Source organism: Urtica dioica, chromosome 2 (genome assembly GCF_054948205.1).
Source record: "Urtica dioica subsp. dioica isolate 48M chromosome 2, U.dioica_male_clone48M_v1_H2, whole genome shotgun sequence".
Lineage (NCBI taxonomy): Eukaryota > Viridiplantae > Streptophyta > Magnoliopsida > Rosales > Urticaceae > Urtica > Urtica dioica.
The window spans coordinates 52,692,299-52,702,181 of record NC_142757.1 but is presented as its reverse complement, the minus strand read 5'-3'; the positions used below and the strand labels follow the sequence as shown (position 1 = coordinate 52,702,181).

General features: G+C 34.8%; 2 protein-coding genes across 2 annotated transcripts; both read left to right on the top strand.

The window, feature by feature from the left end:
- TBL34 (TRICHOME BIREFRINGENCE-LIKE 34) lies at positions 1-2,888 on the top strand. The gene is made up of 5 exons (XM_089607316.1): positions 1-342; positions 993-1,164; positions 1,596-1,792; positions 1,930-2,088; positions 2,467-2,888. The coding sequence occupies exons 1-5, from the start codon at positions 8-10 to the stop codon at positions 2,813-2,815; spliced, it is 1,212 nt and encodes a 403-aa protein (XP_089463442.1). The 5' UTR covers positions 1-7; the 3' UTR covers positions 2,816-2,888.
- A 1,045-nt stretch (positions 2,889-3,933) lies between these two features.
- TBL35 (TRICHOME BIREFRINGENCE-LIKE 35) lies at positions 3,934-7,576 on the top strand. Its single transcript, XM_089607315.1, has 6 exons — positions 3,934-4,236; positions 4,325-4,604; positions 5,387-5,558; positions 5,815-6,011; positions 6,115-6,267; positions 7,004-7,576. The coding sequence occupies exons 1-6, from the start codon at positions 4,014-4,016 to the stop codon at positions 7,335-7,337; spliced, it is 1,359 nt and encodes a 452-aa protein (XP_089463441.1). The 5' UTR covers positions 3,934-4,013; the 3' UTR covers positions 7,338-7,576.
- Positions 7,577-9,883: the final 2,307 nt, after the last annotated feature.

Below are 9,883 nucleotides of genomic sequence, written 5' to 3'. Positions count from 1 at the left end.
CTTTTCAATGGCTCCAAAGAACATCATAACGCTCATGAGCGTGAGAGGCACGCTCAGCTCTCTCATCGCCGTCCTCATGGCGGCTCTCGTCGTTTCCGGGGTCTACCTCGCCCAATACGCCGGGAAAACGTGGCTGTTTTTGTCGTCGGAAGATAGTGAAAACGACAGGTCGTATTGCGATTACTCGGCTGGGAAATGGGTGTACGACAACGTGTCGTATCCGCTGTATGAAGAGAGAGAGTGTGGGTTCATGTCAGATCAGTTGGCGTGTCAGAAGTTTGGTCGGAAGGACTTGAGCTTTAGAAACTGGAGATGGCAGCCTCACCAATGTGATCTTCCAAGGTAGGTATATATATATACGTGTATATATATATATATTTGAGATTTTTGTTTTCTTCCCAATATGCTATTAATAGATTCAGATTATTTGCATTTGCGGCCAATATTTTTTTAGTTTTTGTTTTCATGCCAATTAACTTATCAACGTGCCTATTTGTTTAAGAATTTCTAAATGTTGGCTATAAGAAAAATCAACTCTTAAACTTTCGTTATGCATAACAATTTTTTTTTTTACAGAACCTTCGATGAGAGGCGGCTTGACTAACTCGAGGGCTTTGGAATAATGTATACAAAATAACTCAAAGTATTTTTTGTATGAACTTAATTACAATACTACAATTTTAAAAAGGAGGTCTTCTCCTAAGTCAAAAGTCAAATTTCAATTTTTAGATAATGTATGTACATGAATTAATCTTTCTATCCAAAAAGGGATTGTTTCAAAAGTATGACTAATTGGAATATTTTTTTTTCTCAGTATTCCACTTTTATGACCATAACTATCTTTAGAAACAATTTTTTCATGACATACTTGTCACTAAATACTAAATGCAGCTTTGTCATGACATTTGGTGTCGTGCAAGTGAAATAAATGTGTAACTATCATGACCGTCACTAAATGCAGTTTTCATATTAAATTATCATATTTGTGTTAGGTTCAACGGCACAGCTTTATTGGAGAGACTGAGAAACAAGAGACTAGTGTTCGTTGGAGACTCACTGAATAGAGGAATGTGGGTTTCTATGGTTTGTCTTGTAGATTCAGTCATTCTTTCTCCCTTCAAAACCATGCACTCCAATGGCTCATTGAACATATTCACTGCCCTTGTAAGTCATCTACATTTATATTATATATACATATATATTCCTGAGAATTTATATATTTTGTTAGAAATATTGCTTAATTAAGAATGCCAACCGTATTGTAGACACTAATAAAATAAGTCAAATAAGAATCGAAACAATATTTTTTAAAGGGCTAACAAGATTTTGAAAATAATTCTTTTCAAGTTGTAAGAAATTAATTTTTTTGTTTTGTTAATATTGAATTTTTAAAAACTATTCTTGTAATTTTTGCTTGGACGCTAAATAAGACTTGTTTAGTGCAATCTAACACATTGTACATATATAGTTGTAATTTCTTTTATGTGTCTCCCTGCCTACTTGTAACATTTCTCTTTTACGTTTATAATTGATTATAGGGTTTTGAAAAACTGCTAATTGATTAAGGATTTTGAAAATGCTTATGAAAAAAAAAGGAATACAATGCAACAATAGAATTCTATTGGGCCCCAATGCTAGTGGAGTCAAACTCAGATGATCCAGAGAGCCACAGAGTGCCTGAGAGGATTGTGAGAGTCCAATCAATTGAAAAGCACGCCAAGCATTGGACCAACTCAGACTTTCTCGTTTTCAATACCTACCTTTGGTGGAGAAGACCCAAAATGAAAGTTTTGTAAGTCTTTTTTTTTTTTTTTTTTTTTTTTTTTTTCCAGCAAATGTAAATTAATATGTACAATGTAAAGTACTTAAAATTAAAATTACTAATTTCAATTTAGAGTAATTAAATGTATTTTTGTTGATGATGCTTAGGTGGGGATCTTTTGAGAGCCTAGAGGGGGTTTACAAAGAGGTTAAGATGTTAAGAGTGTATGAGATGGCTTTGAAGACTTGGTCCGATTGGTTGGAAGTTCATGTTAATCCAAACAAGACTAAAACCTTCTTCGTTAGCATGTCACCAATTCATGAAAGGTATATTTACACAGACATACATATATATAATTATATATTATACACACATATCATGTTGGTCTAACCTAATATATACCCTATAAGTTCTCTACAAAAATATATTTTTCAACAAGTAAACCCACTGACGTCTAATTTATATATTTTCTTTCAACATTAGGAATTAATAATGAAATGAGAACAGTTCTTATAGCATGGCTTCTAACATTTATTTATTTTTATTAGTTTCTTGCTTCATTCATGCAATCGTCAATATTCATTGACTTCATCCTTGTTATTTCTATGGACTAAAAAAAAATCTGTTTAGAAGTGAAGGATTCAACCAACGGTTTCTAAATATTATAATCTTGACCTAATTTATACATTTTTATTTCATTTTAGGGCACATGAATGGGGTGGAACGAAAGGTAAAAGTTGTTTTGGCGAAACAGAGCAGATCTTGAAAGAAGGATTCCGTGGGAGTGGAACCGACCCGAAAATGATGAGAGTGGTTGAAAATGTGTTAGATGAACTAAAAACGAGAGGACTTGATGTGAAAATGCTAAACATAACTCAATTGTCCGAATATAGGAAAGAAGGTCATCCATCAATTTATAGGAAGCAATGGGAACCGATAACTCAACGACAAGTATCGAATCCGGAAAGCTATTCGGATTGTGTCCATTGGTGTCTTCCCGGAATTCCAGATGTTTGGAATGAGCTACTCTATGCTTACATTTTTCAACAATAACGATATAAGTGTAACATTTTTATTTGACGCGTAATTATTCTGGGAAAACACAAAACACAATTGTAAAAAAAAATGACAAAGTTCCTAATCATATAAATTTGTTTTATCAGTTTGATTGTGTTTTACGATTAGCTTGGTAATGGTACGATTTTGAAGGATTTTAAGTTTAACCCCAAAATAATTATACTTAAGTTGATAAAATTTGATTTTAAGAGACAAATATAAAAGAAAATAACATCAAATCAAAATAAATTAGTCACGTATGGGCATCAGACAAAAAAAAAATTGTCTAGGGCGATGATCCCATTGTGCTTGGACGATGACCACGAAGACGGCGAACGTCGAAATGTCACGGACGTCGAAGCTTTCTTCTTCTTCTTCCAACGAGGATATTGATGGGTCCAATGGCCATGGAAATTATATTGCAGACAAGGCCGAGTCGCAATAAGCTTCTCGCTCCGACGATAACGCGAAGAGAAATGAAGATAAGGTGTCTTTCAAGGGTACGATTTGGGAAAAGATGGTGAGAAGATGCTTGGACTACATTCCGCCCGCGGAGAAGCAGATTGGAGATAATAAGAGGAAGAGGACGGGGAAGAACTTTGGTGAAGAGGAAAAAATGGCGAAGAAGGAGAAGATTCAACCGAGTTTCGATGAGATCTATGGTTCCAAAAAAGAAGAAGAAGAAGAAGAAGAAGAAGAAGAAGAAGAAGACGACGACAAGGAAGAGATGACGAAGAAGCATAAGAAATATTGATAACGATTATTTATTCCATTTATTTATTAATTTAATTAACAAATAATCGAAAACAAAATACAAAATCAAACATAAATTTTACTTCTTCAATCTTGTTCATTCATTCTTCATTTAATGGTCCGTGTAGTAACGGAACCACTATAATGTAAGATGTGATATTTTTGCCAAAGAAAAAAAAAACATTGAGTATATAAGTAGTATTTTGATCAAATATTGAGTATTATTGCTATCATTTCCCCAATTACAAATTTAATACTTTAATTATTTTGTTAATTAATGAACTTTCAAATGATTATTTTGTATAACTTACAATTAATCCATAATTAAATCAAAACTCTCTCTCTCTCACACTTATTTATATGTATATTGATTGTTTGAGAGAACGGGATAGTAACGTAAGCAAAGCAAAGAGTGGGTTTGTCTGTTTGTTGTTGTTTCATCATGGCGGTGATGGCAAAAAGCGATTCTTTGGCGATGCAGAGATGGAAGTGGAACAAGAAGAGAAGCCATTTCCCAGCTCTAGCTCTGATCTTCCTCGTCTTCCTTGTTCTCTCGATCCTCCACAGCGAGCGAACCATTCTCCGAATCCACCGACCCAAGCAAGAACAAGACCCCACTCCCATCGCTTACGTCAGACCCAACCTCCCAAAGCTCCGATCCCAAGGTAAACCAAAAAAAAAAAAAAAACCCTAAACCCATCATCATCATCATCACCGAACCTCGTTTTCTATAAAAAAAATTGGGTTTTGCAGAGACTATCGACAGGTTCAGCAGATGCAACTCGACCGGAGAGTACAGCCGGAGGAAGATCGCGGGGATCTCCTCCTCCGGCGGCGGCGGTGGGACTCGCCGAAGGTCGGAGAGATGCGACGTGTTCGACGGAGAGTGGGTTTTCGATAACGCGTCGCGTCCGCTTTACAGCGAGTCGGGTTGTCCGTACATGTCGGACCAGCTGGCATGTCAGAAGCACGGAAGGGACGATTTGGGGTATCAGTATTGGAGATGGCAGCCCCGTGGGTGCAATTTGAGAAAGTACGAGCCCTTCTCTGCAAATAATGTATAAATGCTGGGTCTTTTACTCTTTTTTACTCTTTAGAGAAGAGGACTCTGTGGTGTGGTGTGGTGGGTGGTTTTTTTTTGGGGAAATGACTAAACTAACTAATAATGATGTCTTGATTATGATGTGATTTGGTTTGTTTGTTGAACAATTTGCATTTAAAGAGATAGGGAATTAGGGGTTTTTTTTTATTGGATAGTGATGATGATGGCTAAACCAAAGTTGTCTTGAGTTTTGATATGATTTGGGTTGTTGAGTTTTGTGTTTATTTATTTGATAACTATGCGGGTTAAACCCGACTGAAATCCACGAGGCTCTGGCATTAGTTGTTTGAATTGTTGCGTCCAGAGGAGAATTGAACCCGGGGTCTGATATAGTCCCAAGAATCACCAGTTACCATTAGACCAACCTTTAGATTGGATTTTTTTTTTATTAATTTTTTAATTTTAGGTGAGATGTTGCGGAAATGTGATTTTTTTTATTAATTAATTTGTGATTTTTAAGTGGGGAAGCTTGCCGTTGAATTTGAGTAGTTTTGTGGTTTTTAGCTTATTTTTTATTATTTGATAACCGTGGTGTATGGGTTAAACCCGATAAAAATCCACCAGCCCTAATTGTTGCGTCCAGAGGGGAATTGAACCGGTGACGGATATGGTCCCAAGAATTGCCCTTTATCACTAGACCAATCCCTTAGGATTGAGTAGTTTTGTTTTTAAGATTGGATTTTTTTTTTTAATTATTAATTTGTGATTTTTAGGTGGGATATCGCTGAAGTGTGGGAGAAGCTGAGAGGGAAGAGGCTTATGTTTGTGGGAGACTCGTTGAACAGAGGGCAGTGGATATCGATGGTTTGTCTGTTGCAATCGGTTTTGGCGAAAGATAAAAAGTCCATGTCCCCGAACGCCCATCTCACCATTTTCCGAGCAGAGGTTCGTAAAAACATATATATAATACAAAAAAATCGCAGGATTTCGACCTCCGTTTGGAGAGAAAGAGAGAATGTTTGGAAGAAGACTAATTCATTTCATTAATTTGTTTTTATATGATAAACCCAACCAAATTTTTTTTATTAAACTAACTAATTATGATGATGGGTATGTTCTGGAAATGAATCTAATTAACTAATCAAAGCTACGTTTTTTCTGTCCTTGGATCTCGAATCTTTGCGCTGTTTTCGATCTTCAGGAATACAATGCTACAATAGAATTTCAGTGGGCCCCGCTTCTGGTGGAATCGAACTCGGACGATCCGGTGAACCACAGACTGGACGAGCGGATAATTCGGCCGGATTCGGTCCTCAGACACTCGGACGAATGGGAACACGCTGACATTTTGATTTTCAACTCCTACTTGTGGTGGAGACAAGGCCCGGTCAAGCTCACGTGAGTAAATATATATATATATATATATTTTTTTTTTTTTTTAAATTTAAGTAAAAAAGTTTTTGCCTTTCGTTAAAAAATGACCTGCCCATGAACCGTGCAGATGGAGCAGCGATAAGAGTGGCGTTTGCGAAGAGCTAGACGGCCTCAGAGGCATGGAATTGGCAATGAGATCTTGGGCTGATTGGGTCTCCGCTAATGTAGACCCGCTCAAGAAACGAGCTTTTTTCGTTACAATGTCGCCCACTCATCTCTGGTACCGTGGTTTTTTCTATTATACTATTTATTTTACCTATCAAGATGAAAACTTGGATCCCTTTCACGAGAGGTGTTTCAAGCTATATTAAAAGTTGGGAATTGACCTTTTCATTTTTCACATTTCAAGACTAAAACTTGGATCTCTGTCATGACATGAATAAGTTGAATATATATATATATATATATATATATATATATATATACACACACACATATATTCCCAGAAAACTTACATCGCTTTCATGAGAGTAGTTTCAAGCCAAATCTACTATAAGATGGGTCTTTTTTTAACCTTTCAAGATAAAAACTTGCATCGCTTTCATGGCACGAGTTCAAGCTAAATTTATACTAATATGGGTCTTTTGTATTTTTTTCAAGATGAAAACTTGCATCACTTTCACGAGAGGAGTTTCAGGCCACAAAATCCATATGGGCAATTCGGTTTTTTAATTTTTTTTAATAACCTTTCAAGATGAAAACTTGCAGCAAATTTCAGTGTTTTTTTTTTTCCTCCCATTAATATAAAGCTAAACCTATAGTAAGATAGGTCTTTATTTTTTTTCAATAAGAAAACTTGCCTCACTTTCATGAGAGGAGTTTCAGGCCACAAAATATATATAAGCAATTCGGTTTTTTAATTTTATTTTAATAATAACCTTTCAAGATGAAAAGTTGCAGGCAATTTCAGTTTTTTTTTTCCATTAAATAATTTTTTTTTTTTGGTGTATGTGCAGGAACCGGGAATGGATTCCAGGGAGCGAAGAAGGAAATTGCTTCGGGGAAAAAGGTCCGATCGAAGAGAAGGGACATTGGGGAAGCGGGTCGGACATTGCAACGATGAGGATGGTTGACGAGATCGTTCAGAAGTTGGGGTCAAAGGTTTCGGTTCTCAACATAACTCAACTCTCGGAGTATCGAAAAGACGGTCACCCGTCGATATACCGCAAATTTTGGGAGCCTCTCAAACCCGAGCAGCTCTCGAAACCCGCCTCTTACTCGGATTGCATTCATTGGTGCTTGCCTGGCGTGCCTGATGTGTGGAATGAATTGTTCTTTCATTTGTTGTAAAAAAAACATTAATAGCAATACTAAATGTAAAAAAAGAAAGGAACATTCTTTGGAGTCTTCTTATTATCTTCTACTCTTACGCTTCCAATGGAGCCATAGGAATGATTTTTTTTTTTTCATAGTTTTCATGTGGTTGGTTGGTTAAAAAAAAATCAAATCCAATGTATCTCATATTTTCATGATGCGTAGCGTTTACACGTTGTTTTACACTGCACCAGAAGCGTCTCAATGATGTGTTTACAGTTTATTCTTTAATTAACCTTTCTACTTTAGACATGTTTCAACTTAAAACATTTATTAGCTAGCTTTGTTAGCTAATATTGAAGAAAATCTATTTATAATAAAACTTGCTAAAACAAAAATAATAAGAATATATATATATATATATATATATATTTTTATATATAAAAATTGGAAACCCAAAATTTATAAATCCATTTCAAAGATCAATTTTTTATTTAAATAGTTTTCACCCTTAATTTTTTGCAAGTTTTGATTTTCACTTGCAAAAGCATTGCTTTAAATCTAATATATCCATTCTGTCAAAAGCAGGTGTACTATTTGTTTGTACACACTAACTGATTGTTGAAGGGCAGTCAAATTCAAGCGTCCTTGCACTGACTAATCCATTATTATTATTATTACGAGTATAAATTTTCTCCAGGTTTAAAATTAGTGACTATTTAGTATTGTTATTGACTGTTGCACATGATATTATTACTTTGTTATCCAACAATTATAATAATTTGTAATTTTAGAATATGGAACCATTTTAGCTTCAAAAGTGTCGTGTAAAATTTTATTTTCAAACGTATGTTCACAATTGTAGTAGTATATATTGGTAAGTCTTGCACTATTTTTTTTTTTTCATTTTTGCTTATATAATTTCCTCTTAGTACTTTCCCTTATCTCTCCGAGCAGATAAAAGAAAAAAAAAAGTTTGGTGTTCGGTTGAATTTTTGTTTATAAATTCCCTTATTAGTATCCTTCCTCTTTTTTACCCGAAAAACCGAAAAGGATTAGTCTCCAGAATACCTTCAAACTGTTTTTTTTTTTTTAAATTCTACTTTACTTAATCTTTTTAGGAAAAGACAGAGTGAACATAACTTTCCAAGCACACCACAGTAATTCAAAACCACCATCACATGAAAATTTCTTTTCCATTTCCGAATATACTCATATCCTTGTCATAAAATCTTGCTTTCATCTAAAACATGTTAGTACCTTCTAAACCAACAAAAAGAAAAAAAGTTGTTGCTAATTTGCTACTAGACCTTACTCTATATATCTATACTGCACCATATATAATAATCTAATTGTTTGAAAATGATTTGAGAAAATCATAAGCCTCATTTGACCCCGAATTCGAGGAAATCACTTCGCTCCTCGCGCATTGATCATCCTCATTTTGATGAGAAGTTCTCAAAAAACCCTGCAAATTCATACAAACACTCCCTTTTGATTATTTAGTACATGAATAATCAAAACACATATAAACAATTTATTTTTATGAATTTGATGTTTACCTTTCTAGAAATAGTCCCATCTTCCTCGACGTGCCAACCAGCTTCGTCACAAAGAGCCCTCAACAAGTCATTAGTGTCGGCGTGCTTTGGAAGTCGATAGTTTCCGTGTGATCGGAGGCCGGTGAAGATTTTCTGACGGATTGACCGGCGCCGGCGCTCTCTTTGACTGCTGTTTAGCCTCTCGCTCTCCGAAGGAAATCGGAGTTTAGTCGCAATTTGACCGTCTTTGGTCATTTTCTTAACCTTCCAAGGCCCTCTTGAGTTCTTGATACATCCCTTTACAGCACTTTTAGCTTCCATCAATTTTTTCGTTTTTGTTGTTGGTCTCGTTTCCATGAACAAAAGTGCTGGCTATTTATAAGCATCATTTAACTTTCAGTATTTGGAAAACATGATTTGTATGCCAAAAGTTATATAATAATAATTTTGTAAAACATGAAAGCAGTGCAGGGTATCGTATACGGATGAGGGAATATTGTTAATAATCAGAAGAATTCACCGTACAAAAGGGAATATTGATAATGATTATTATTTTTATTATTTTGCTCTGAATTTGACAATGATTTGAGACACTCTCTTATGCTTTGCGTTTGGCTTTGTCCAAGCTCCATATAACCCCTAGACTCTAGTAGAGCGTATATTTAGTTCGATTATTTTAAGGCAAGGAATTCTACTACTTTTTTTTTCACTATAGGAATTCTACTTTTTTGTTTTTGTTTTGAAACTACAGGAATTCTACTACTTGAGTGATTTAAGGGTAATATGTTAGCTTTCCATTTATTATTTACTATTTAATAGTTCGATTATTTTTATACGCATTTTTAGATGCAATATACCTTAATTGGACTTCAGTTACTAACTATTTCTATTTAATTTCCTCTCAAAAAAATAGTTATCCAATTTTTTTTTATATTTATCCAATTAAGTTATTCGACTTGAGCAAAAAAAAAAGGAAGGTATTCGAAATAAAAAATCGATTACTTGTACCGTACAAAATAGGCGTAGAAATTTCTTCACTTT

Bases quoted from the DNA above. Each gene is read 5' to 3' on its own strand.
- TBL34 (XM_089607316.1), top strand. From the start codon at position 8: ATGGCTCCAAAGAACATCATAACGCTCATGAGCGTGAGAGGCACGCTC. The intron at 1,793-1,929 runs GTAAGTCTTTTT...GATGATGCTTAG, and splicing joins AGACCCAAAATGAAAGTTTT to GTGGGGATCTTTTGAGAGCC. The intron at 2,089-2,466 runs GTATATTTACAC...ATTTCATTTTAG, and splicing joins ATGTCACCAATTCATGAAAG to GGCACATGAATGGGGTGGAA.
- TBL35 (XM_089607315.1), top strand. From the start codon at position 4,014: ATGGCGGTGATGGCAAAAAGCGATTCTTTGGCGATGCAGAGATGGAAG. The intron at 4,605-5,386 runs GTACGAGCCCTT...TGTGATTTTTAG, and splicing joins CGTGGGTGCAATTTGAGAAA to GTGGGATATCGCTGAAGTGT. The intron at 5,559-5,814 runs GTTCGTAAAAAC...TTCGATCTTCAG, and splicing joins TCACCATTTTCCGAGCAGAG to GAATACAATGCTACAATAGA.